The following is a 27,139-nucleotide window of genomic DNA, read 5'->3' on the forward strand; positions in this document are numbered from 1 at the left end:
AGCTCGACAACTGCTGCGACACCGTTTCACTCTTGTAGGCCCACAACCCACAGTAGCGCTACTCTCTCTATATCACCGCTCCTCTAATTATTCAAGTAATCTCTAGTTGAAATCATGCCGCCGGTCAGTCTTTGTTGCACTATTTCTTCTCCCTAACTCCTCTCGCTGGAGCAATCTCTACTTCACTCGCTGAAAAATGTCCCAGAAATATAAAGGCGCGACCAACGCGCTCCGCACTTTTAAGTGCGATCTGTGTAATAAGTCTTATGCTCGACAGACGGAGCTCGAAGCCCACTTCTCGTCCTACGACCACACGCATCGCGCCCGCATGGCAGACATGAAGAAGATAAATGCCTCGATGGACTCGAGCAATTCGAAGCGGAAACGCCCCGAGGCCGATGGAGAGATGGTCACCCTTGACCCAACTCTGGGGGTGAGTGAGAAAGCGGCGCCGAAGTTCAAGAGGGTTGGAGCAACGTCATTGGGTACTGGTGCAAGTGAGGCGTCGTCTACGATGCCTGGCTTCAAGCGAATAAAGCCAGATGAGGAGAAGGATAGAGATGCCAGGGCTAAAATGGACATTGGTATGAAAGATGGCAATAGGAAGGCTGGCATCACCATGACTGGCTTCAAGCGGGTCATCCCCGAGGAGAACGTCGAGAATGTGAAGGAGTCTGATATCAAGGATACCCTTAAGGACGTCCCTGCCCTCGACAAAGATCTGGATTCAGACGAGGAATCTTCTGACGACAACAGCGACACGGATTTTTGGACGTACCCATGCTTTCAGCCCCAGAAGTGCGACTGTGGCTGCGGCTGGGAATGGAAGATCCCAACTGTGGAGCAGCTGGCAGTTCCTCTTGACCAGCCTCTGGATCTCTAGGCCTGTGTACTGCATGCTGGGTCTGGGCATGCGGATCGGCGTTCAGGATGATATGATACCAGGTTGTCTCTACTGTTTTGCAATGCATAGCGACATGGGATATTATGATAGGAGTTGCTAATGGGAATGTTTTGATAGGCTCAATCACGCAGCCTGGCTCATAAGCTAAGGCAGGCGTCGAACACTCCCTCGTAACTGTCTTGCTCCGTTTCTCGTGAAGTATTACACATCAATAAATCTTACCAGAACCCACTTCCAAGCTGAACCAATTCTCACCTTCGTCCTAAATCAACATCCAAAACCCTCACCATCTTCTCCTCCTCCTCCCCTACAGCCTTCCCCTCTCCTTCCACCTCAAAAAATGGCCTAACTCCCACATCCACAACCCCTTCAAACAACCCCTCCACCAACCCCTTCAACTCCGTCCCCGTCTGCCGGAAATCGGGAAACGCATTCACCTCCAATAAATACGTATTCAAGCGCCCATCGCCCTCAACACCGACCAGAAAATCCACGCCAAAGATCTCGAAGGCATTGGGGAGTGGTTGGAAATGTATGGACATGCTTCTAGCTGCAGCGAGGAAGGTTTCAGAAGTGATGGCGCAGATTTGGGAGAATATGGCTGATTTCCAACTGCTGTTTGGGAGAGTGTTGGTGTTGGAGTTGGAGGTAGTGAGGGAATCTGGCAACGACCAGAAAAGCTCAACAGAGCCTTCCCGCTCGCTGGTGTCTTGAAGACATGTGTTTGTGAGATGCGCTCTTAGGCTCTCGTCGTCATTCGCGGATTCCCAGGGCGGCATGTAGGGTCTGGCTGCGAAGAGCGCGAGCATAGGTTTGTATACGTAGATTTTTAGCGCGCCGACTGCGAGGACGTAGGTCCGGATGTGGAATTTCCGGGGCAGAGTGGTGGATATGGAGGAGGAGGAGGAGGAGCGAGGGGAGAGCAAGAGAGGGGGGTGGATGTAAGGCTGGGCGATGAAGTGTCGGAGTTGGGATGTTATGATGCCGTTGCCTTCATGCTTCTCTGTAGTTCTAGTCTTGGTTTCTTGAGTGTGTTGGTCGCTACGTGCACCTGTATCTGTGTCTGCATTATCCTCGTCCTCATCCTCGACATCGTCATCAGACTCTGGATCCCACTCCTCAAAAATTCTCACCAGTTCCTCCTCACTGCCAAACAACCTAATCCCCTGTCCCCGCTCACTCATCCCCGGCTTTAAAATCCACCACTCCTTCTCCTTCTCCTCCCCTCCTCCCTCCAAATCCAACTTCTCATTCCTCCCCCAACTCTCCCTCAACTCCCAAGCCTCCACCAGTGCATCATCAAGAAACTCCGCATAATCCACCTCGAATTCCACACTCGGCTTCACACACTGCCTCAGCACGCTTTCCGGATACTTGGTAATCCAATTCGAAACTGTGGTACTGAGATAATGTTTCCGGATCAGTGCTTTGCGGATGATGTACGCATTTGAGAGAGATGTTGTGGGGTGGGAAAGCAAGTGGTCAAAGTCGATAGATTCGTATTGTAGAAATTGGAGGACCGGGGAGGATTTTGAAGGGAGAAAGGAGAGAGCGGAGATTAAGTGATATGAGGATGGTGGGAGGCGGGTGCGGAGGGCTGAGAGGATGAGGGGTTGAACGTAGGGGTCTTCATAGTTGACTAGGGCGTAGAAATTGGGCTTGGAGGGAGTGGATGCATTGGGTGATGCCATGGTTGGGGTTTCGGTCTAGTCGAGCTGCGGATGAAGAGGTCGAGGTCTTGATGTGCGGAAGGTTGACTGCCAATCAAGTACGACCTCGTGACTTTGCTCCAGCGTCCCGTCTTGATACACGGCGAGTGAGAACTATGTGCGAACAAAGTAAAGATGAGAGGATAATAACTATGAAGCAAAAAAGCAGACTGTATCAAATGGGAGGTTTGAGGAGGAAAAATGTGGTTTTCTTATGCATGTTCTAATAAAGTAGAAGTTGTAGTAGTTTTGGTATCCAAGCCGGCCCAAAAGTGAAATTCGGCCTTCACTCGCTTAGGCAGCCGAATTTTACCCAGCCAACCATGAGCGTGCTTCTGAACGCCACATTCACATTCACCATCCCAACGCCCAAAGAGCCCGCAAGACGCCAGCTGACCCAAACCGTTTATCATATCACCTCCAAGTCATCATCATCCTCGTCCATGGCAGCCAGTAGTCCAACGTCTAGTCCCCCGATGCTATCCCGGCCTGGTTCACGAATGCCCTTTTCGGGGAGTAAAAGTCTAGCTTTCTTCTTCATAGGGCTCGTCTCGCGTGCTTCTCGAGCAGACGATGGAGTATCTTTCTTCGGAGAGAGAAGAAGACCGCGTTTGAAAGCGCCACCCCACCCCACAGGCTCACTTGAGGCTGTCGATTTTCCGGAGAGCATTCGTTTGCGCTTAACAGGTGCGAGAGAGACGTCGTCGGCCCTTTTGCCTACGAGACCTAAGGGGTCATCATACAGAGCACTTTTTTCTGTTGTCCCACCCGAATCTGTAAGATGAGCATCGTATTTAGCAGGTAAACTCGATGTGTCGACACCTTTGACTTTCATATAGTCGCTTCCTACGCCGCTTCCAATCTCTCCAAGTTTCTTTGCAAGCTCGCGCTCTTTTTCTTTCTCCGCAAGTCGTTTCCGATGCAGCTCTGCCCGACTAGCTCCCCTTTCCCATGAATCATCTTCATCTAGAAGTCTTGCTGCTCCACCCGCACCGGGCGCAATGTACACAGTCTCATGGAGGCTTCGATCGTGGAACTTGCCTTCCCTCCTAAGACTGTCTTCTTTGAGACCCCCACCTTTTCCTCCTCCGCCGAACATGCCAAATCTACCTCCGCTGCCTCCGGGGCCTTTGCCGAACCCAGTCATCGTGTTGACTTCCATACGCCCCCTCTTACTCTTCTCGACTTGTAGCTCGATGTGGAAGTCACAGAACTCTGTCTTCCTGCCATCGATCCACTGCCCGCACTCTTTACCATCCTTTCTTATCGCATGGCAGAAGTCCAGATCGCGTGCTGTGCCTATCTCAAGCACGGTGTCGTCCGAGCTTGCCAGCTTGAGCGAGAATTTTCCAGTATCGCGGTTGCGTGGAGGCATAATTTCAGGATTCAGGACTGCAACCAAAGTGCCAATTGGCAACTTCCAAAACTGTGAGAACCCAGTGTCAAATAGAAATAGATCTAGTTCCCATTTTAGGTCTGTGAGCCTGATTACCATGAATTTGCCGCTCTGGTTCGCGTTTGCTTCTGGGTTGTTTGTTGACTGTTCTCGTCGAGCGTTCTTCGGTGTCAGAGGTGATGACTTGGAGCAAATGATGCCGATAACCACGTAATCGTTTTCCATGTCCGGAGGTTCATATTCTGGTGATTTTACGGATTTGAGAAGTTGGGGTATCGTGAAAATGGTCTTGCCGTCCAGCATACGGGTGAGTGTGTTGTGTTGCATTTCGCGAGACTTGAGATGAAGACCGGAGAAGGACTCAAAGACGGATACATCCCTGCTGTCGTCGTTGAACGAGGAGCTGTCTGTGGAGAACTTAGAGGTAGTGGTGGTTCGAAGTGTGCTAGAGGACGTTCGGGAAGTCGTTGTGGATGTCGACGGTGCTCGAGAGGCTTCTGAGCGTGTCGAGAGATTGGAGGGAGGTCGAGGAGTGGAAGGTGTTCGTAAATCATTACTTGAACGACTTTTGAGCAGATCCGAGCCTTTCCTTGCCGGTGGTGCCATTCCCTGCCCACTTCGTGCACCAGATGAGAGCACGGAGCCTGCCCGTGAAGATGCACCCTCTCTTGAACTATCGGGATTGTTCAGGCCAAACCCTCGACTTCTGCTCTTCTCAATCCTAGACTGCTTTTCTTCCCGCTCTCGGTCCTTTTCTCTGCTCTCTGCGATCCGCTCACTGAATGACTTCGCTCTGGGCGTCTCGGCTGCCTTCGCCGAGTTCGACCGTGATAATGTTCCAGACATTGCGTTACTTCTTGAATGGAAACTTGCTGCCCGCTTCAAGCTGACATCCTGTGCTCTCAGTCCTTTATCAATCCCCAATAACACCCTTGCGGGACTCTTTTGCTCATCGGGCGCCCGCCTATTCCTTGTGGGCGACACGGGAACCTGAATGGCAGAGTGGGGTCTCGGTAATTCTACTCTCCGTAAACCCGCCGCAGTGTTGGGTCTCGATACTGCTCGCGTGCTGTCATTGTCGTCATCCTCCGCCGCCTGCCGTGCCCTCTCTCGCCGCAGTTGCTTAAGTTTCAACCTGGCCTGGATAGCTTGGAGCTGCAACTCCAGTTCCTCCTCGTCTTCATCGTCTTCTGGCTGGCCTCTCGAAGCGGGTCGGCGCTTTACAGGTGAAGGGGAAACGGAGTTGCGCTGTCGCTCTCGCTCGTACTTGCGTCGTCCAGAGGGTGAGCTGAGAAGCGCTTCATGCGGCGATTTCGGCGGCCAATTCTGGGGCTCTCTCCTGACTACTCCAGATCAGTCTCATCCAAATGCCGCCTTGGAAAATCTGTACCTCCAGACTTCGGACTCTCCCTCACAATCATCGTTCAGTTAGTGCAGTGAGTGGCGTTGAAACCCTAGTCGCGGCGCCCATATCCTCACCAAGCGCGAAATAACAACCCTTTTACAGATCGGATTGACACGGGGCCGTGAAAAGTAAAGAGTGGCGATGGCGCGTAAGAAGCCGTTGGGGGCGTGGGGACGTCGGGAGTGGTGTTGTTTGCATGTGGTAAAAATAAGCGTTCACCAATCTGAAACGAGAGCTGGGATGACGCGACTCGCTTCCGAACGACGCGTCGGCGCGCCAGGGACTCCTTTGATCGTGACCCCACAACCCTCTTAACGCCGCATGCTTTCAATTGCAGGATTCTCCCAGTTTTTGTACTATATAGATTTTTTGCTGTTTTAGTTTGACAGAATTACGCAATAATGGCTCGCACACGCTCTAAACCTGTGCCGAAAGCGTCCTCCCCAGAACCAGCAGCATCTACAAGAAAGCCATTACCTGCCAGCACCGCGAACCCTCCAAAGCTATTTGTCCTACCGAAAGACACGTCGAAGGATGCGCGCATAGTCACTCTAAACAATCCCGCCACAGCAAATCCATCGCGGTACCTGTTTTGTCCTGAAAAGGGGTTCCATGAGTTCACGCGCATTGCCGCGCCGAAGAAGGCTCCGAGCAGTTGGCTGATTACTTCCTCGCCTGCTGAGAGCGAGGGAGAGTATGGCGATGCAGAAAAGAGCCCGGAAGAAAATACCTGTGACGAAGGGACAGGAATTGGATCAGGATATATCACAAAGTCCTCTGACCTGTTCATCGCCACTCCTATCGACATACTCTTCATGATTCTACCTGCTCTCGTGCCCAAGTCAGCAAAAGACACAAAACAACACTTCCTCTCTCTAGATGACCACCTTGACAACCTCACTGCATCGTCTGCCCCGCTCAAAGCTTTACTGCAACATCCCTCACTTAAAGACATGATAGCCAAGCGACTGGAAAACTGCTGCGACACCGTCGATGCAGGAGATGAGAAAATGTACCGTCTATCTAATGAGAAGCTCCTGGAGCTCTTAGTGAAGAAAGCAGAGAGGATGTGCGCAAAGAGACTCCCGCCATCCATGGAAGATAAATTCATAAAACCCGCTTTGGAAATCCCTATTATGAGCATCAAGCGCGAGGAAAGTTCCATCAGCCTCGCCTCCGAAACCGTCTCTAATGGAATAGACGCCGACAACTCGCAAGGCTTATCCACATCATCTACAAACCCGGACTCCCAAACCACAACCCTCGCAGCAACAACATCAACAACTGCAACCTCCATCTCCACCTCTGAAGAAATTTCCCAACACACGCTTCTCACGCCTCCTGAAGTCCCCCACCTCCTCCGCCTCCGCACATCCTTAACCTACCTTCTATCCTCCTACATCTCACCAACCCTGCGTCTTCTTCTCCTGGCCCTTCTCAAAGACCCCACGTCACCCACATCCTCCCACCCCGACTTCACACCCCTCGAAGCCCACCTTAGCGTAATCGCAAAGCTCAAATCCGAAGCTGCAGCTCTCCGCTCTATATCCGACAACATCTCGAGGAAACGGGGGTTTGAAGACGATGAGAAAGTGGCGGAAAGGGAGGAAAAGAAAAGGAAGAAAGAGGAAGAGGAGAAAAGGAAGAAGAGTGAGAGCAGGGGAATTAAGCAGCTGAAGAAAGTGGACACGAGCGGGATGAAGAAGTTGAGCAGTTTTTTTACCAAGGCGCCGGTTAAGAAGTCGTGACATTTCGGTGAGAAGAGAGAGGTGGGAGGATTGGCATTGGATCGTTTTGGGTGTTTGGAAGTTCGAAACTGGGTGGCGGCAATGTGATATGATTAGATTCCACAATACTGGATGATGAACATGACATCATTACTTACAAGAAAATGCTTAATAAATGAAATTTACCCTGTTCACTTTCTAAAACACAAGACTACATGCGGCATAAAGCACTTTGCTCTATATTTTTGATTCATTATTATGCATCCGGCTATGGACTGCCGATTCCCACCCAGACTACCCTTATCCAGAGTATGCTAAGTACACAAGACAGCAAACTGAAATGCCAAAAAGACAAACCAGATGCTAAAACAAGTGACTTAGGGAACCAAACTCCAACGGACCATGCCGAATATGCAAGATGCACGTCTCACCATATTCTATCATCTCCATTAATCCATCCATTAATCCATCCATCCATTCCCACCCAATCCCTCGCCATGGAAAGAAAGTAAAGTCCAGGGTTGTCCGAGTTGACCACATAGAGGGGGAAATCAAGTCAGCTGAAGCAGGTATCTACATGCTGGGCACTCGTCCAGGACAGCCGAGTTTGCGGTCATTTGTGGGTAATCCCCGAAGAAAGCAAAGGCAAAAGGACGTCGGGATTGACTACATTTCAGAGTGCAATGAAGGCAGCAGAGGCCCTAACATAAATGCTGAGCAGATGTCCAGACCAGCCGAGTTCGTGGACAGTTTTGGACAACCCATGAAAAAAAAGAAAAAAAAAAAGAAAAGGGGAGGGTTGAAGCTAGGGTTGACCACATCGAGAACGTAGTGAAAGTCAACTGCGCCCATGACATCTACATGCTGAGCAGACGTCAAGGACGGCCGATTTTGTGAACAACCCGGGAAGTAAGCAAGGGAAGTTTTTTGAATTACAATCGCAATATCCAACTCATTTTCGTGCAGTCGTTATGTCGTAAAAGTGACTCCGTGACTCCGAATTCCGAAAGTTGGATGCGAGATACAGACATCAATGTCTATTCCCGCATCAATGTGATGCTGCAGTTTGTCAAAACAGATCCATGGCCTCGGTAGAATGTGGCTCACTCCTAATTTTCTTGTCATCCATGCTCTCCAACGCTTCACCGCCTCGCTTCTTAGCCCTGCGAGTACGTGAAACTGACTTGGTACGGGTCCAGGAATCGAATGGGCTGGGGTTCTTGCTGCGGGTGTTGGCAGCCGGTGAAGTCTCCAGTTCGTCAGCCGTGGCATGTGGGGTCTCTGCTTCCTCATCAATTTCCATAGCATACTCATCCTTGACCGGCTTGACCTGCTTGCCGTGCTTGGGGCGGACGGTAGATGGTGGGGTGGTTGGCACGAAGTCTTCCTTGAATTTCGGTTTCACAGGGGTGGCAATCTCCTCGGCTTTGCGACCCTTACGACCTCCATACTTAGACTGGCTCGGACTGGCAATGGGAACTTCGATATCAGTAACGGCCTCCTCGTCAACATCATCAGGGCCCATCTCGCCATCTCGGACTTTGATCTCTTCTTGGAACAGGCGACGAGGCTGGATGGATGAGCGGGTGAACGGGCGGTGGGCCTCCGTTCCAACACGACGACGGAGCGCATCTTGGGAGAACTCGGGCGAGGCCCTATCGGCATTGGGCCGGGGAGCATCGTGGTATTTGCGGAGGACCTTGCGGCCACGGCTGCAAGCTGTTAGAGAAGGTCGAGAATGCGATAATGAAGATACATACAACATATAGATCATACCCTCACCCTTTGCCACGGCCTCCTCCATCTCGATGGTATTTGCATCACGGGTACGGGTGGTGCCATTTGCCTTCGCCTTGCCCTTGCCCTTGCCTTTCTTGGAGAGGAAGGGATTATCCGGGGTGTGATCAATCTCCGGGACTCGCTCTTTTGAGTCGGTGTAGACCTCAATCTTATCGGTTTCTTCATCCATCTGCTCAGCGAAGCTCTCTAGAGTGAACACATTCTTCCTGCTCTTGCGGCTCTTGCGCGGGGTTGGCATGGCTTCTTCGACCGTAGCGGGGCGACCAGGGAATAGCGCGCGGGTAGCGGAGCTGAGATCCTCTTTGGAGTGAAGGGCGCGTTTCCGGGGCGTCTTGGCCGGAGTTGGGAGCATGCTGTGAGGCTCCATTGTTGAGAGATATCGGCTGGAAGGAGTCGGCGCGATGTGATCAGAGTCGGGTTCTACAGGGCCAACATTTAGGTGCGCGCGACGCGTTGCGTGGGGAGTGCGGTGAGTGAAGGGTGAGGCAGGTGAACAGGGTGGAGAGAAGGTTTGACTGGAGGTGTGCGGCGCTGCGTTCTTCGGAGAGCTTCGCCACTTTGGTGTCGCTTCATGCGCAGACCGTGGCAGTGGTGAATGCGGCTGGTGTTGGTCCTGAGTACGCTGAGCAGCAACCCGGCTTGACCGTCGTGGTGGAGAGTAGGGCTCGTAGATGTCGAATTTGGCGCCGTGGAGGGGAGCTGGTGGCGTGTGGAGCCGGCGCGGTGGTGATGGTGTTCTCTCCATGGCGAAGTCGCGTCTGGACTGTCACTTCACGCACGGGAAAGGGCGAGGGAGGTCGTTCGGGTGAAAACGTAAGGTTGTTGGGGTTGTAAACAAACGAATCTGGAAGCAGCACGCGGCCGCTAGAGAGAACCCGACACTGCAATTGAATTAGCAATGACCAGCTGGTACAAGATAATGCGCCGCAATAAGTTGTGGTGAGTGATGTTGAGGTTGTGGACCTGCGAGGGCAGTGATGTGGTCGGGGAGGTTGGTAATTTCCCTCACCCAGCCTTTGGGCTTGGCAAATTGTGGCCGGCAGAACCTTGAATGCCAACACATCTTCACCGCCCGGCCGGCAAGTAGCCGTTTCACCACCACTATCAAACACGTCAAACACATCCTACCCCTCCAGAGGTCAATCAATGCGATCTGGGTGGTCAATTCACCCGCCACTATTATTGACTAGCAATTCATCCATTGCAATATGGACTCGCAGAGCATGGACGCCCTCAACCTCTCAGACTCCGACTCCGACGCGTTGTTTGACACCCCCGCCGCGCGAAAAGCGAACAGCAAGCCGCCAGATGAGGATGGAGACATGGCAGAAGGCGCTACCTCCGCGAAGACGCGTACAAAAGAGTCACACTACACCACAGAGGAAGCAAGAGAGGTAGCACTGCGAAAAGAGCTGGAAAACGTGCGAAACGTCAACAAGGTGATTGAGGGGGTCGTAGAAAGCTTACAGAAGGCAAACAACAATATGGATGTATGTGCCAAATCTCGTGAAAACCTGTTACCCGGCTCCCTTGATTCTCGAGCTGATGTCTGGGTAGACGGTCTCCCGAACGGTACATAATGCGTCGACACTACTCCACACATGGACGCGCATTCTGTCACAAACCGAGCATAATCAGCGACTTATCCTAAACCCTCAGTGGCAGGGCGCCACCCAAGACCTCGTTGATATTCAGAATGAGGAGATACAGCGACAACAGGCGGCTGAGCGCCGGGAAGCCGAGGAACAGGCTAGACGAGACGCCGCAGTAAGAAGAGCCGATGAAGAACGCCGGAGAGCAGAAGCTACACCGAAAGCAGGCTCACGGGGGAGGGGTAGAGGCAGTGCCCGGCCACGTGGAGGATCAACATCGTCAGGATATGGAGGCGGATCAGCGTCGTCAGGATACGTTGGTGTTGGTGGGCAGGGCGGTCGAGGACTCAATCGGAGTGGGTCGACGAGCAGCCGGGGGGGCACCGGTATCGGACGTGGATTGCGAGGAAGGGGAAGAGGACTGGGTTGAATAAGTTAGCTGGTGCGTTCCACCTTCAAATCGATACCCAAGCATTGGCAGTTTGTGTCTCACAAGCACCATCACCCCGGCTCCTTCTATGATCTCACCGGCTTCCTCGCACGCCAAACTCTTCCATGATCGATCATGTGATTATTTCCCCGACATTCTTATCGCTAAATAGGGTTTTGGAGGCTCAACTGCCCTGCGTCGTACCTTTCGCTTCAATTCCGTGACAGGGGATAGCTTCCGTTGGCTTTTCCGCCCCGCCCCACCATGCGGGATACTCCCCGCCAAAGTCTCTCAATCACTCGACACGTCGCGTGCCATATATGAAATCTCTTTTCTCCGGAAATTTTTATGTTTGGGCCTTACTCTCATCTGCTTGCGTTTATTAGGCCCTCCGAATCCATTAAATCAGATTATTCTGCCTGACGTCACAATGGAGGTTCCGACAGCAACCTCTCTCCGTGACATCTACCCCGAGGACGCGATTCCTGACCAGAAGGAGCGATGGGAGAATCTACTATCGCGATTCAAGGAGAAGTATGGCAAGCAAGCAGACTTTGTTTCAAGGAGTCCAGGGCGCGTCAATATCATCGGCGAGGTAAGATGTTTATGCTACAAGGCTCGCAGAAGCTCATATTTCACAGCACATCGACTACTCGCTCTATGAAGTGCTGCCAATGGCCATCACAGCCGATTTTCTCATGGCGGTCGCGGTGCGGCCAGCTGACGAGAATCCTCGAGTTAGGATAGCGAACACACAGTCAGAAAAGTTCCCGTCCCGAGAATTTGAGATACCCGCCGAAGGAGATATCCCGATTGATGCATCTGAGCACGAGTGGACGAACTATTTCAAGTCCGGATTGCGTGGAGTGACCCAACTGCTGCAGAAGAAGCGTGGGCAATTCGTATCTGTGGGCATGGACATTCTCTGCAGTGGCACCGTTCCGAGCGGTGGAGGCATGTCGAGTTCGGCAGCTTTCACCTGCACTGCCGCCTTGGCGGTCATGAAGGCGAACGGAGAGGAGAAGGTCGACAAGAAAGAGCTCTGTGAGTTGGCTATCGTCTCTGAACGATCTGTTGGTGTCAACTCAGGAGGGTTAGTAATGCTTCTTTCTGTAACTACATTGTCTTGCTTACAATAGCACAGCATGGACCAAGCCGCCTCAGTCTTCTCTCTGCGAGGAACCGCCCTCTATGTCACCTTTAAACCCAATCTAGATTTCAAGGCCATTGAGTTTCCGCAAACGGATCCCGAGCTTACTTTCGTCACGGCTCAGAGCTTCGTAGCAGCAGACAAGCACGTCACCGCGCCTGTGTGCTACAATCTTCGCGTGGTCGAATGCACATTGGCAGCAGTATTCCTTTCCAAAGCGTTTGGACTGAAACGAGACCTGCCCCAAGACTCCTCCCCCCTCGGCGTTAGTTTACGTGGCTTCCATGACACGTACTTCGAAGAGAAGGAGGGCGTTGCAGACAACACGAAAACCTCGGTTGCAGACTTCGAGATTCAGCTTCAGAAACTCATACAATTCACTGAGGACTACCTTCCACAAGAAGGTGGCTATACGAGGGAGCACATCTGTGCTTTACTTGGTATCACCGAAGACGAGTTAAACCAACGGTTTATGTCTAAATTCCCAGTCCGTGCGGAAAAGTTCATGTTGCGTCAACGTGCACTTCATGTTTTCAACGAAGCTCTACGCGTTATTAAGTTCCGTCAGTTGCTCTCTACGCCACCTACGAATGGCAAAGAATTGCTGAAAGCGCTCGGCAACCTCATGAATGAAACGCAGACATCCTGTCGCGACATCTACGACTGCAGCTGTCCCGAACTCGATGAGTTGTGTGATCTGGCACGCAGTGCAGGTGCGAGTGGCAGCAGACTTACAGGAGCGGGATGGGGGGGATGTAGCGTCCATCTAGTGCCAAAGGACAAAGTCGAGGCTGTCAAGAAGGCGTGGGAGGAGAAATACTATCGCAAGAAGTTTCCAGATATCACAGAGGACAAACTAAGGGAAGCCGTCGTGGTCAGCAAGCCCGGGAGTGGTAGCGCTGTCTTCAAAGTCGTCGGCGAGAAGCTGGTATAATAGCAATTATGCCAGGGTCGCCAGCAGTGGCTAAGCCTCGTTCGAAGTTTGGTTGAGTGAAAGCCACAAGTGTAGGCGGTAGCACCGTTTCACATATTCTAGATACCAAAACATCTTCCAGGATGTCGGACCTAGTTCACAATGCATACATGTCCTTTGGGGACCTGCTCTTTGTGTCTCATTCCTCTCACAACCAGTCAATATTCTTGTTTCGGAGTTAATACGTCTTTATTCAGCAATCACATTCTTCACACTCCGTCTCTTCCACTACATATCAATGTCATATTTCCATCACTGTACACCAACAAGCCCTTATGCATACCTCGGCGAATCACAGCCAGACTCGAAGCACGATCTCGCCACTACGCAGCTTAAAGAACATGAACTACATTCGTCTCTCCATCTAATCTCCTCCACATATGTAGCGGAAGACCCCTGCGTGCAGGAAGAATTAAGAGGTACTTTGATTTTGCAGCAACTTCAGCTGACTTACACATTACTGTATCTATCAAAACGATAGCAGCGTTATACCCAACTTGCATTTAGGCTATATCACAGCTAACATTGAAGAATTCCACATAGTTTGCTATCTTGTTAAATGGTTTACCCTTAACGCGCTTTCACGGTGCAACACTATTCCTAGCACAACAAGTTTATTCCAGCTTTTTGCTAGCTTCGACTTAAGACATTACTTTCTTAGAGGCATGCAATTCTTACAGGCTATTGCTAGGCTACTATTTGCTACCTGCGCGATGTAAGACGCATGTCCGCTACAGGAAGCTGCAAGCAGCACCGTTATATATACCAAAAACACACAGTCCTAGGTACAGTTCGGGTTTTATGTGGCATAGTTGATGCAAAACTTAGGATAGGCCTTTCCATATCAGCTCTAGCCTCATTTGCTCTTCCCCAACTGATTAAGCATGACTAGAATAGCTCTCGATCTGAGGATATGCACACTTAGCCATGATGGTAGCTAAGAATCGGATGCCTCGTGGCGCAGCATGGCTGTCTCTAAGTGCGTAGGTGAGCTGTTCGTACGGTACCATCCCTAAGTCCCGTCTCCTCCACTGTCGCAAGGGTGTGGTACAAGTAGGTGTGGGTCAGCTGCCTTCTCTGCCTGTAGTGACGACATTACATGCTAAATCACTTTCATTATTGTTAATGGTTTGATTTGTTCTTACGCCACAGGTTGCTAAGAAGGCCTATAGGCGAGGTAACCAAAACCCTTTAGTCCATGTTCCATTCTTTGTCTAACACTATTCATCTTACTTTGTTAACACTTGCTTTATAGTCCCCGCCACTCACTCCATCTCCGTCGTATGTATCCGAGAGCTATTTCCCGACCACCGACCTTCTAGTTATCGGTTAGTCGATCTCGAGTCCGTTGAGTAGTAACCTGTGGCCTGGAAAATAATGTGGCACGGCGCTAACAAAGGTGTCCGGTGGCTATGACAAATCCATTAGCAGAGTTTTTAGGATGTGAGTTTGCTGGGGAGCCTCTGTTCTGATTGTCATATAAAAGGAAAATGGCAGGTGCTCTTGTTATCTCCAGGGGCACATCGCAACCGTCACTTCCATCATGTTCTCACCTGACAGCAAGCTGCTGGTGTCTGCATTGCTTTACATAGTAAGATTTTGGAATCCGGCTACGGGAGCGGCGCTGTAGATGCTCGATGTCGGTGTGCGCTTCAACAGCATATCGTTCTCGGAAGATGCTCAATATTTTATGACTAATAGTGGTTTATTGAGTCTCCAGCCTTCCCCTATTCTATTCCTCCCCAGGCCCAATCTCTAAATCTAATAGTTGTATCGAGATTGGATAACTCGAGATGGAAAAAAAAAATCCTCCGGCTCCCTTCTAACGATAGAGAGATAAATGCGGCTCTCTACGATAATGTGCTTCCTTATAGGAGATGAATCTGGGGAGGCAATACGCTAGCTAGGTGAAAAGAACATATGAAACTTTTCAGCTGAATATACCCGCTGAGCTCCAAGCGTGGCCGACCACTTAGGTCAAGACACAAAAGGATTAGACAAATTCACTACCCCTGACCTCTCGCCCACCATCGGAATCTAGTCGAGTACTGCGAGTATTCTGTGCTTGAAGCATTGTCAGTCCTAGATACTGGGATGGAATTCGCCGTCTCTTGCTTCGAGATGACTATGGGTTTCGCAAGCGGGGTCTTCTCAAAGGGATTATAGATGATGGTGGGAGGGGTGCCCTCATATGCAGTCCATTTTGGGGAATAATATGTCGTGTATGGAAGTTTGCGTGACCCTTGGTCCATGACGGGAGCCACTGCAGGTGGTGCAGCGGTCGGTGTGGATGTCGCGGGCGTTTCTGGCGCTGTCGCCTCTCCAGAGTTTGGGCTCGACGCATCCGCCATTGACAAAGTTTCTCTCAGTCAACAGCGCTGTTATTTATTTATTTATCTTCGGCTAGATGGGGAACTGTGCGAGTGAAGCGAGAGGTTTCGTAAGAGAAGATAAGACGGAGCAAGTTTTCGGTGTTGAGGATTGGAAAAGGACGGTCTTGTTACTGGAGGCAGTGTTCCCGGTACCTCCTTTGGCGCACCGAGAGCCTTGCTTTTAACTAGTTGGCATTAGCGCCAAGCGGCAGAGGGGCGGTACAGGGGGCTCTCATGAGCGGACTGTACCGCGTGCACAAGCCGACATCCGTGCGTAGAATATTCTGAATAAATTACAAGATTTTGTAAGCAGCTCTCTAACAAACTTACGTCCCTTGTTCAGCTCACTCCACTAACAAGATACACCACAATGCTAAAGACACCAAATTAACGACTAACGTACAAGGAGCGTATACAGATCCACACCCTACGCGAGATAGGCTAGAAACAAAAGGATATCTCTCAGAAACTTGGGATACCTCTTTCTACAGTCTCTCTCTGCCTCCGCACGCCTGAGACGCCTACAAAGCCTAAGGGACGGTCTCCTATTCTATCTACTCCATTCCGAATCCTCCTTGTACGGCATGCGACTGAGAACGCTGAGCAACGACAGAAAACTCGAGAGGAGATAGCTTAAGAGCTAGGGATAACAGTCTGTTAGCGTACGCTTATTAAGGCCTTTAAGAAGAAGCTCTATCATTGCTGTAAGGCTACAGAGAAACCCTTCCTTACTAAGCAACACAAGGCAGACCAGGTTCAGTGGGCATGGGAGCACCTTGACTGGAGCGACGATCAATGGGCTGGTATAGGCTGGAGCGACGATATGAGCGCCCAGGCTGGCCCTGGCGAAGTGTGGGTGACAAGGCGCGCTGAGGAGCGCTTCCTGCCTGCCTGCTGCGTTGCTAGATTCAAGGGCTACTCTAGCTGCATAGTGTGGGCGATGATATTAAGGGATATGAAGGGCCCTCTGGTTGTGTACAAGAAGAGCTAGTGTACGAATAAGAAGCAGTTAATTAACTCAGAAGTATATATTAAGCACATCCTGCCTCTAGTTATGACCTTTTAAGACGCGTACACAGAGTACACAGGCAAGGAGCTAACCTTAATAGAGGATAACGCATCTATCTATACATTAAAGGCCACAATAGCTGCTGAGCAGGCCCTAGGTATCCCAAAGATCTCATGGCCAGCGAACTCACCTGACCTTAACCCTATTAAGAACGTCTGGCAGATCTTAAAATACTGCCTGGGGAAGCGTTTTCTAAAGACTGACAACAAGGTAAGGCAGTATCTCCTTAAAGAATAGGAGAAATTGTCCTTTAGTAACTACAACAAGTACATAAAGTCAATGAGGGAGCGCTGTTAGGCGGTCATCCAGGCTGAAGGGGGACATACAAAGTGGTGAGACAATGTGTCAATACAATGATTATTTGTATGTATTTTACATAGAAAACAGCATTTCGAGAGCATTCAAGACTCGTGGGCCTGTGCGCGCGGTACAGCCCGTTCATGGGAGGGGGTTGTACGCGGACAACATGACATTGTGGCGGTAGTTGTCACGCTTGTGGCAATAGAAGGCGCTAGGCTGCCTGTGTGGCTTGTGGCGAAGCTCAGCTCTACCTTGGCTGCGAGTCTCGTAATCACTTATTACCCCAGGCAGATCGCAAGGCTCTTCAGAGCTCACAAGATGAAGTTCTAATTATCTCACCACTTGTTTGTGCTTTGGCTAGCCTGTCTACTTCGCTCATCCTTTTACCTAGCAGGCGGTGCAGTCTTTAAGGTAGAAGCGCATGGCCGCCCTTGGATCAGAGACTAGCAATGGAGGTGTCACCAGGAACAACTTGTCTTACGCAAAGAGATTCTCGGCCCTCTGGTGCGAAGAGTACCGTGTCGACTTCATCTACAAACAATCAATGGCCATTATGCGTCCAGCACTACACATCTTGCCTGTCAGTGTCCAATCATTGTGATTTTAACCCGCAAGCTACTCACGACCAACCCAGTGTCTCTCAAGATGCGGCTATAAGAGACACATCTCAGTTCGAGAATACCTACCTATCGAAACAGACCTCCGTGGAAGCCCTTAGTCAAGGGAAGGGGAACGTAGGTTCGTATGCCCCGCTTATTTCAGCTCGACTTAGGTTAATATAAGTCCCAGTCGAGGAGCTGCTATGCCAGGATCATCATTCTGCAGATCTTCAGAGAGTTGGTGATTCTTTCATCTCGTTCAAAATGAATTTCGCAAGGAATTGGCTAGTACCATGGTCTTACTGTTAACGGCTTCTAGGTTATCGAGAACAACTCATGTACATCATTGTGAGTATTCCTTCTCGAACCGCAATGATGGCTAATGCAATCTGTATTTGCGTTTCTAACCTCACTCTAGATTCATCCACCGGTTCGTTATGAAACCTGGTACTCAAGGAGCCCCCAAGGATTTGAAAAGGCTTCGTCTTTCTGGCTCAGCATTTAGATGGCTTCTTAGTCGCTTCGACGTGTCACCGAGCTTTGTTTCGGCTCTGCTCAACCCAGATCTACCCTCCGGCTACTGCGATCTGACCTTTACAGATTCTGCAGAACATCCGGTCCACATAATCTGGTACATCATTACAGTGCGCTCGGCGGTCAACTGCGTCGAAAATGAGACGAGCCATGTGCTGAGCGCAGCTGGAAGCAATCAGATGGACTCGGCTAGTTACCTCCACCTTGAGGACTTGAGTTCCGACATTCGGCCGTCAAGGATCGCCGTCTATTCCCGGCACGATGGGCAATCGTCGAACGCTATCTGCATAGATTTTCAGGACGGCCGCTGGCACCACCTGGTTGAGGAGCCGTATAATCGGGTGAAAGAAGTCCTCACTCTCGCCCAGACACGGGGCCATACTGCGCATCCTGCAACCATTCATGTGGCAATGCTGTCCAGCTCTGCACGATGGTGGAAACAGGCCCTGGCTCAGCTCAAGAGCCAACTTATCTCCTACGTGAGCTTCCAATATTCTCCCAAATGAGTCTATTGAGATATGTAGGAGCTTACACACTAATTTTGCAGGAGAAGCGCCTTCTTGTCGAGACAACGGAAACGGCCGCAGCGGATAGAGCTCTACTCAGAAGACAACTAGAAATGAACAAGGCGCTGCATACGATCATAAGCCACTTACGGCGATACAAAATCGAGTTAGAAACATCCATGGCCATTGCAAAGGGCTTACTGGAATCAGACCACCTTTGGCGCAATGATCACAATTCTAACAGTCTCGGTCAGAAGAACCCGGGGGATTCTACCAGGAACGCCTTAGCCTTACTTTCGGAGCAATTCCATGGTTTTAGGGCCGTCGCGCAAGAGTTAGAGAGCAAGACAGAAACAATCTTGGCACTAGTTAGGAAACCCTTCCCCCTCACAAAACCCCTTTTCCAGCTAGGGAATATCCTAGGTTTTTTTAACAAGATACTGACCTAACGTTACAGGTGTTCCAATTCGTTAAATGGACGAACGACATGCTGCTAGTCAGCAATGGAAAGTCCATGTTTAAGTTGATGAAGTCGAGTCGTGAGCAAGGGAAGTTCGCTCGACGCATGCTGATAGAGTCTCACAACATAGCAAAGGACACAAGGAAGGATAGCGTGTCAATGAAAACAGTAAGGGAAAACATGCTAGCAACTCCAGTCCGTACTATAGAATGCAGTAGGCTAACTTCCCTTTGAAGTTAGCCCTCTTGACAATGTTCTTCCTTCCCGCTACGTCATTTGCGGTAAGTATCCCGGTTGCAACAGTCCTTTAAATTTTTAGGCGATATTGTAGGCTTACTGAACCCTCGCAGTCGATTCTCGCTATGCCGTTCTTTAACCAGCAGGACTGGTTGCACAGGCCTACCACCGCCTGGCTCTGGGTAGTCCTGACGGTTCTAACGACATCTATTGCGGTTGCCATCTACATTTTCTTCACACATCGTTCGTTGAGATCCCAGAATTGTGATGCTAGGTCGGATGAAGAAGACGAGTTGGATAGCGTGGACTTGGACAATGGGGATTAGCCCAGGCATACCGTATATTCAAGGCAGCTCTCGGTAATACATAGACACGAAATTAGCAACTAGTAGGCGGAATTGTTAATACTACATTTAAACCTCGAATGCTTCCGTAGCCTATTTTCGAATATCTACCCAACCCTAAATAATAAAGACCAAAAGGGTGAGAAAAGAGAAGACAACAAAAGCTTGGGGGGTTCACTCTTCAAAACCTGGCAGATCCTTAATAACGCGTTCCACATCACGCATACTAAGTGCTGTCGGTTCCGAAAGCGCCTTCTGGATAGTACTTTGCTCCATCATCTTCCGAAAATGGGCCTCAGGTTCCAGTTCACCGGCATCTACCCGAAGCAGGTAGTGTACGAAGACCGCGATCGCATGTCCCGCACGGCTCTCAACCCAGTCAAATAGATCCTCGAGCCTCCGGAACGTGGAAAGGCCCTCGGCGGTGAGGAGAGGCGTGCCCAGGAGATCCCCGACCTGTACGGAGACCTTGTACGAGCTCTGGGGAACCTGCAAAAGCGAGCTTATTGACCACCCCGTACTGTCATCACGGTACTTGGAGTACCCCCGAATCTTGCGCACCGACTCCCATCGGAAAAGTGTACGCGTTCGCCTTGGAGTTGTCAGCCTGTTACCGAGGAGCAGAGATTTGGTGAGCTCGTGGACGACCTCGCCCTTTGAATCCTGAATGTCGTGAAAGCGTTCAGTAAGGTAGTAAAGAAAGCGCATAAGTACAATCCTCTTCCTCTTTTTTGCACCGAGCGTCTTGTTGTGTCGTGAGTTGGAGAGGATGGCATTAGCGACGATGAAGCCGTCCATGGGATAGTGAAGCAGCAGCGGAAGGTCATCCCGGACTAGCGCGTCCCGAAATCTGGACAGGAGGACATCTTGGATAATACCAACTCCTAGCTGGTATGGCATGACATTGCTGTTAGACTTTTCCAAATTGACCGAGGATTGGACCATGTCGCATTCCCACTCAAGAGCTGCCCGGAAATGAGGGTTGACGGATTCTTCGTCACTGGACAAGAGCCTCTCAAGTGTTGTGTACAAAATAGCTAACCATACAAGCGGCAGATCAGATCGATCGAAACGCTTCCCTGTGGCGAGGTTGATTGTCTCGAGCCAGGCTGCTTGGTTCTTGCTGTACAAGACTAGGGGAAGAACTGCCGAGATGGTATGACGCTTGCTCAAGATGTTCGCACAGCCGTCGCAGGCCACAAAGTTCATGATAATGTCTGTCTCTGGATAGTTGCCCATTGCGAGCGGATAAACCAGCTTTGAAAGGTTCCCAAACTTAGGTAAATTCTGCGTTACCTGTTGTGAATTTGGCGGTATCAGAAGCAGTGTTAAGACGGAAGTGTTGCTTCTGCATTCCATGCACTCGCCATGGAAGTACTCCATTGCAGCGGTTGGAAAGAAGAACCCGTTGCTAGACTGCAGTTCTCTCCGGAAAGGATTATTAGGAGAAGAAATAGCAGAACGATTAGGAGAAGAAGGAAAAGTACGATTAAATGCCGATTTTCTGGGTTTCCGTCGCGATACTTCTTCCACATCAATATAACTAATAGAATCCGCGTCTCCACAGGTCGAGGTAGCAATGTGTCGCATCCGGCTGGTTTTCGATAGAGAACTACGAGCGTCGTTGTCGGGAAGCGCAACTTGAATTGGAAGCAGGTTGACCTCTTCACGCGAGGTGTAATTGCCAACTTCTGGACCAGTAACGCCGTTATAGAAGGCGGTCATTGAACCTGTCGGTATGCGGACCCTCCTGCTGATCTCGGGAAAACGGTGCTCGGGGTCGTGGTATTCTTTCGCCAACCTAGCCGCCACATCTTCCAGCAGCTGAGATTTCTCTCCCCCTTCACCCTGGCTCCCAGATGATTGTTCGTCAATCTTCGCGTCCACTTTATCCAACCATTTCTTGAACTTCTCTCCCTCTCCTCTCACTTTGGCAGTGATTGCGAGGGTTTTCATGTTATCCTCGCTTTCTAGGACCTGCTTCATCACTGCTTCATCCACAGTCGCTTGGGAAAGAAGCGACTCGAAGTTGATGTTGGCATTCTCCTGCAGTACGACTTCATCCTCGGCTAGTAGCTGAGAGGGTGGGACGGAGATGCGGGTGAGGTTCTCGTAAGACGTCTGAGGCAAGTCTTCCCATCTCGTTTCGTAATCTAGCCTTGGATTCCGATGTCCCGGTGGCAGCAGAGCTGAAAAACAGCCCTTTGTCGACAAGATATAGGTCTTATTGGAATCAACGTCGGTGTAGAGGAACGCAACATGGGGGCTGACAGCAAAGACGGACACCCCGACGCTGATGTCGCAGTCACTTGGTTTGTCTAGTTTCTCCCCAAACACTGAGATGATGCAAGCCTTGCCATGCATGGAGTAGCCGGCTAGGCGTCGAGCGAATTTATGCACCAGACTCTCATCAATTATGCCGTCTGTCATTAAGAACCAGAATTCGGAATCCTGAAGCACACGCCTGCTGTCACGGTCTTCGAGCACAGAGTTTGGGTTGGTGCCGCCGCTTGAAAAAATGATACCAATCTCCGAGATCGGGCAAGGCTTCATGGCTTCATTGTTCCATGGAATAATAGTGATGTTGGAGTGTCGGCTCCGTGGGATCAGTGAGCAGACACTCTGAATTGCCTTCTTCTCCGCTTCCAATACGGCGCCGTAAGTACTGCCGGAGCAGTCAACAGCGATGGAAATCTTAGACTCTCGGAATGCTGCCGACACTTCTGCAGAGGGAGGAGGGGATTCATGGCCAGGGGCTGCTGGATCATCGGGGCTCAGTGTCGGAGTGGATCCTGATGGAGCCTGACTCTGAGTACTTTCTTCAGACATTGTTGATTGACGCCGTTAGATGTTCGCCGATGTTATAGCAAGGAACGTCCTTTTCGTTGGAATCCTCGCAAGTCAGTCTTCGTGGCCAATACGAATCTACTTGGCAAAACTAACTGGCTCCAAACAAATATTTTTCACGGAAGCCTGGCGATAGAGGTATTATTTAGGTGGTGAGAAATGCAGGCTGAAGACATCTGGTGGCGGATAACACGATTTCGTCAGGCATATCAAGAGGCTCCAAAACTCAGCCACAACGATCTGAGAGCCTACGGTGGCAGTGTCAAGCTTGTGCTTTGTAGGTGCTAATGATTGGGTGGGCTTGGAAGCCACTCTAGGCATTCCCAATTTTGACGGGTGTCAAAAGCCTCAGCCTCCGCTTGGCCATCTGCAGGCGTCTCGCAAGGCAGGCATTCAACCCGGTAGTAGGGCAGGGTGCATGCTCCGCAACTCTTTCCCTGTCTAAGAAGAATAAAACTTTCTTTAAAAATTTTCGTATTCTTGACCCACCTCCTACCTCAAGTTGTCATATTCTACTCTTTGAACCAAACCGTGAGCATTGTTCTCGTGCTCTGTTTTTAGCAATCCTTTACCTCCAGGTGCCATTCCATAAAGCGCGTTGCCTATTTTTCGCTATAGGTAGGAAAAGGTGCTTTAGGTTCCTTGCGGCAGGACTGGAGGATGATATTGCTAGGGCTTCCAACGGGCCGTACAAAGTGAACAGTAACGGTCACGTGTTCAGTACGAACGTACTGAGTTCGTGAGCTGCACCGTACGTTTAATGATGCCCTAGGTACGGTACGTAGTACAGATTCTATTACCATTTTAGGAAGTTTGTATAGGGGTTCTAGAGGAGTAGGAGGGCTCTGGCGAGCAGGAGGCCTGCGGGGAGGGTTTTGGAGCGTTTCTAGGGCTTTAATTAAAAGACCTCTACACTGCGTCTCCTACCTTATCCCGCAATAGTACACTGCATGTGGCTAAAGATTAATTGCAGCAGTTTCTAGAGGACTGCAATTATAACACTAGCGTTAAGTTTATAGTTAACGTACTCTACAGGCAAGTTGCTTACACACCTAAGTTACTTACTTTTACAAAAACTTTACTAAACTACTTTTTCTACACTAATACATTTCTAATAACACTACTTAGATATGCTAAAAAAAATTAGATATAGCTTATACTTTAAGCTTTTAAATAAAATAAAACACTTTTAAAGTAATATACTAAAGCTATGTATAAAGTTTTTTTAAAAATAATAAATAACTAATATACTAAGTAACTTTTATAAGTTAATTTTATAGCTAACTTATAAAAGCTAAATAATAATAAAAAGTAAGTAATTATTAAGCATATATTTAAGCTATATATAAAGATTTTCCTCTTAGCTAGCAACTGTAGCTAATATAGCTAATTCTTTACACACTAAGTATAATTTAGGCTATATTAGCGTAAACTAGCTTAGTATATTTATAAAGTGTTATTTAAAGCTTAAAGTAGAGTTTAAGTATAACTATAACTATAAAAAAGCTTTTTATAAAAATTTTAAAGTAATTTAAAGCTAGTTTAGCTTTATAAAAAATATAAAAGCTAAGTATAGCATTTAAAATAATAATATATATAATGTCTGTACGCAGCAGCAGCGTCGCGTCCTGGATACAAGCGATCGCGCACGAGCAGGATCACGTATCTATGTCACATGATGCTTGTGCGCGAACCTCTGTGCGCGAACATCTAGATACCCCCCTTTTCCTCTGTACAGAGGAAAAACAAGAAGTAATTAACACTAGTTACCTAACACCCCTATGCAATGTTTACACTATGCAAACCTCTCTATCTTGTACGCATTTGCTAACACTAAGTGCTAGCTAGTAAAGAGTCTATTTAACACTAATTAGTAGTTTAAATACTATAAAAAAAAAAGCTTTTTTTATACCTTTTTATTTAAAAGTTTATGTATAAAAAGAATTCTTTTTCTTACTACTTTAACTATAAATTAGTAAGAGTAAAGACAGAGTTTAATTTATATATAAGTAGCTATAAATCTCTATTTAGTTACTTAAGTAAAAGTAAAAAACCTGTCTATATAATACTATTTAAAAGTATTATATAAATAGTAGTGCTTGTTTAACACTAAGAGGTCTGTTTTATCTTTTTACATAAGGCTGTTTAAAGGCAGTGTACAACAAGAAGTAAGACAGCGCGCAATAACGCATAATTAACTACTATAAAGTAATAAGCAACGCTAGCTTTATCTATAACTAGCTAACATAACATATTAACATATAACTAATACATACCTTTTATAGGCATCTTAGCAAAGACTCTAGTAGAGCAAATAAATATTAAAGATTAAGTAAATAAAATTAAACTATTAAATAACACACCTAAAAAAAAGCTTAATTTATATGTAGCTAACTTAATTATAAAACTCTACACATTAAGCATAATAGACATATGTACACTTAAGAACTTTTAAAATAACTTTATAAAGTAAAAGCTTATACACTTTAAAAATCTTAGCTAACTATTTTTATAAAAACTAATTACTACTTTATAGAATAAAAGCATTAGCTTTAAAAAGAACATAATAAAGGCTACTACACTATACAGACTTATAAAAGAAAAACACATGTTTACTGTTCTACTAAAGTATTATATAAAACTATTACTACTATTACTAGTCTTAACATAATAAAGAATGTCTTTATATAAATTACCTATAGACTTAATACTTTCTCTGTAATTAGTACAACTACCTTGTAATAGCTTACTATACAAGAGCATAACTAGGCAGCTACATATTCCTATAGCCACAGCTCTGCATAAGATTCCCTAAAGCTTGTACCTACTGTATATAATTTAATTACTGTATAATCTATACTAACTTCTACCTATATAAGATATTACAGTAGAGAACTTTACACCTAAAAAAGTTATATAATTCTAGAAGGCATAAAAGAAGAGGAACAACTATATAAGGCAACTATATAATATTCTAGCTAATAAGGCTATAGTATTTATTAAGCTCTGCTAACACCTTACTATCTTTAAGGCATTATATATAAGCATTTTTTCTAATATTTTTAAAAAGCGCGCACATATGTTTTACCTTTATAATATTAGTCTAGAATAATTATAGAAGTTACTATATAAGTAGCTTAGTAATTACTTTAATACTAATATAAACTATAACTAGTATTAGACAAATTAAATAATAATAAGCTTTATATAAAGTAAGTAGAAAAACTTTATAAAAACTTTATATAAAGCTTTTAAAGCTATAATTAATAAACTTACTTTTACATAAAAAGCTCTTAGTCTATAATTCTAAAGTAAAATACTACTTTATACTACTATTATATAAGCATGCTAAGGGCAACTTAAACTTAAACAAGTAATGTTTTTAATTAAGCCTATATATAAAGCACTATATAGTAACCTTTATTTAGCACTTTAGGTTATAATTAATTAATAAAATAATGCATTTATAAATAAATCCTAAAATATGTACTACACTAATAAGTAATATAGCTTACTACGTACACATAGCTATTAACAACATAGAAAAAGCTTAAGGGGATATAAAGGATTATTTAGACTATAGTCCTTTGCATAATTAAAGTAATGCTTTATCTATTATAAAAAAGAATATTAGTTAATAAATTATTTTTATATAAATTAATTTTATATAAAACACTAATATATCTTTTTATATAAAGAATTCTATAACAAGACACTAATATATAAGAAGGTAAATATGTACATTTAAAAGTTTAAAAGCAAACTAGAGTAAAAAAAAAAAAAGTTACATAATAATAATAACTTAAATAAAAAAAAAGGTAAGAAGATTATTAACTACTTTACTAATGCTGCATTTCTCTACTACGTGACTGCAGAGGACATCTACAGCCTAGAACCTAAAAGATACGCAGAACAGTTTATTCTTAAAGATTAATACTGTACAGTATACTAAAGTAAACTATAGAATACTAGCATAGTAAGGATCTCTACTATAGGGAAGTCACAACTTAAAGCATACCTGCAAGAATTCCCTTATATAAAAGTAGACTAGACACTAAAAAAAAAGAGTATTAGCTTTAAAAAATAAAAATTAATAGAATTAATTAGTACTATATAAATTACTAACTTAGTTAGTAATGTAACATATTACATCTTAAAGACTCTAACACTATTCCTGCTATTACTAGCAGATGCTAACTAACTTAGAGCATACTTTAATAATGTTTTAAATGTTATTATACGCAAAGACAAAACTACTGTTCTTATTATATAAAAATAAAGACACTTTTTTTTTAACATTAGTAAAAAAAAATTTATGTCTTTTTTTACTAAATTAAAACTTTACTGCCTTTACTGCTAATTTAGACACCCCTATATAAAGAGACTCTAGAAAATGCTAACTAGCGCTAGCTACAACATTAATGCTGCAGTGCTAGAAGAGATTAAGAAGTTTTGCTACCTCTACTAATTATATAACTAGGCCTTATAAAGATTTAAGTTTATAATTAAAAATAACACTTACTTTAACTATAAAGTTATTATTAATGTTATATAAATTAATAATAGGGATGTTTTATATGTTATTAATGTAGACACATTATTTTAGGCTGCTATATTCCTAAAATCTATGTCTGCATAAGATACCTAAGATGCACTGTGCAAATACTAGATTAACACTTATTAAGGACCTCTAAACTATATTATGCATAATTCTAGTATAAACTTTACTTTAAAGGATTTTTAAGCTTATGCAAAGATTATAAGAGCTACATGTAGGCAGATGCC

The 27,139-nt window shown here is 46.9% G+C and overlaps 10 protein-coding genes across 10 annotated transcripts; 6 read left to right on the forward strand and 4 right to left on the reverse strand.

The window, feature by feature from the left end:
* Positions 1–27: 27 nt before the first annotated feature.
* BDR25DRAFT_296289 (uncharacterized protein) lies at positions 28–1,005 on the forward strand. Its single transcript, XM_033688907.1, has 2 exons — positions 28–123; positions 206–1,005. The coding sequence occupies exons 1-2, from the start codon at positions 115–117 to the stop codon at positions 881–883; spliced, it is 687 nt and encodes a 228-aa protein (XP_033541561.1). The 5' UTR covers positions 28–114; the 3' UTR covers positions 884–1,005.
* A 150-nt stretch (positions 1,006–1,155) lies between these two features.
* On the reverse strand, positions 1,156–2,595 carry BDR25DRAFT_296290 (TTL-domain-containing protein; the record flags this gene model as incomplete). Its single annotated transcript, XM_033688908.1, has 1 exon — positions 1,156–2,595. One exon carries the CDS (start codon positions 2,593–2,595, stop codon positions 1,156–1,158), a length of 1,440 nt encoding a protein of 479 aa, XP_033541562.1.
* A 427-nt stretch (positions 2,596–3,022) lies between these two features.
* BDR25DRAFT_346527 (uncharacterized protein) lies at positions 3,023–5,521 on the reverse strand (the record flags this gene model as incomplete). The annotated part of the gene is made up of 2 exons (XM_033694151.1): positions 5,400–5,521; positions 3,023–5,352 (listed from the first exon to the last, which is right to left on the reverse strand). Exons 1-2 carry the CDS (start codon positions 5,428–5,430, stop codon positions 3,023–3,025), a joined length of 2,361 nt encoding a protein of 786 aa, XP_033541563.1. The 5' UTR covers positions 5,431–5,521.
* Positions 5,522–5,555: 34 nt separating this feature from the next.
* On the forward strand, positions 5,556–7,302 carry BDR25DRAFT_396594 (uncharacterized protein; the record flags this gene model as incomplete). The annotated part of the gene is made up of 4 exons (XM_033698447.1): positions 5,556–5,615; positions 5,648–5,761; positions 5,804–7,155; positions 7,191–7,302. The coding sequence occupies 4 exons, from the start codon at positions 5,556–5,558 to the stop codon at positions 7,252–7,254; spliced, it is 1,590 nt and encodes a 529-aa protein (XP_033541564.1). The 3' UTR covers positions 7,255–7,302.
* Positions 7,303–8,081: 779 nt separating this feature from the next.
* Positions 8,082–9,909, reverse strand: BDR25DRAFT_94864 (uncharacterized protein). Its single transcript, XM_033699284.1, has 3 exons — positions 8,902–9,909; positions 8,249–8,853; positions 8,082–8,200 (listed from the first exon to the last, which is right to left on the reverse strand). Exons 1-3 carry the CDS (start codon positions 9,684–9,686, stop codon positions 8,190–8,192), a joined length of 1,401 nt encoding a protein of 466 aa, XP_033541565.1. The 5' UTR covers positions 9,687–9,909; the 3' UTR covers positions 8,082–8,189.
* Positions 9,910–10,027: 118 nt separating this feature from the next.
* BDR25DRAFT_271360 (uncharacterized protein) lies at positions 10,028–10,994 on the forward strand. Its single transcript, XM_033687255.1, has 2 exons — positions 10,028–10,431; positions 10,499–10,994. Exons 1-2 carry the CDS (start codon positions 10,150–10,152, stop codon positions 10,961–10,963), a joined length of 747 nt encoding a protein of 248 aa, XP_033541566.1. The 5' UTR covers positions 10,028–10,149; the 3' UTR covers positions 10,964–10,994.
* Positions 10,995–11,290: 296 nt separating this feature from the next.
* BDR25DRAFT_296303 (galactokinase) lies at positions 11,291–13,142 on the forward strand. The gene is made up of 3 exons (XM_033688909.1): positions 11,291–11,558; positions 11,605–12,056; positions 12,108–13,142. Exons 1-3 carry the CDS (start codon positions 11,394–11,396, stop codon positions 13,045–13,047), a joined length of 1,557 nt encoding a protein of 518 aa, XP_033541567.1. The 5' UTR covers positions 11,291–11,393; the 3' UTR covers positions 13,048–13,142.
* Positions 13,143–16,125: 2,983 nt separating this feature from the next.
* On the forward strand, positions 16,126–16,698 carry BDR25DRAFT_158465 (uncharacterized protein; the record flags this gene model as incomplete). Its single annotated transcript, XM_033683997.1, is given in 3 exon segments — positions 16,126–16,431; positions 16,450–16,509; positions 16,540–16,698. Coding segments are annotated over 3 exon segments (525 nt in total), but the record flags the coding sequence as incomplete, so codon positions are not given.
* A 428-nt stretch (positions 16,699–17,126) lies between these two features.
* BDR25DRAFT_307059 (uncharacterized protein) lies at positions 17,127–19,555 on the forward strand. The gene is made up of 9 exons (XM_033690773.1): positions 17,127–17,407; positions 17,462–17,565; positions 17,617–17,663; positions 17,746–17,774; positions 17,845–18,439; positions 18,508–18,834; positions 18,924–19,094; positions 19,163–19,207; positions 19,277–19,555. Exons 1-9 carry the CDS (start codon positions 17,277–17,279, stop codon positions 19,487–19,489), a joined length of 1,662 nt encoding a protein of 553 aa, XP_033541569.1. The 5' UTR covers positions 17,127–17,276; the 3' UTR covers positions 19,490–19,555.
* On the reverse strand, positions 19,265–22,621 carry BDR25DRAFT_94904 (uncharacterized protein). Its single transcript, XM_033699285.1, has one exon. It carries the CDS (start codon positions 22,334–22,336, stop codon positions 19,682–19,684), a length of 2,655 nt encoding a protein of 884 aa, XP_033541570.1. The 5' UTR covers positions 22,337–22,621; the 3' UTR covers positions 19,265–19,681.
* Positions 22,622–27,139: the final 4,518 nt, after the last annotated feature.

This window comes from Lindgomyces ingoldianus (genome assembly GCF_010093535.1).
Source record: "Lindgomyces ingoldianus strain ATCC 200398 unplaced genomic scaffold BDR25scaffold_43, whole genome shotgun sequence".
Classification (NCBI taxonomy): domain Eukaryota; kingdom Fungi; phylum Ascomycota; class Dothideomycetes; order Pleosporales; family Lindgomycetaceae; genus Lindgomyces; species Lindgomyces ingoldianus.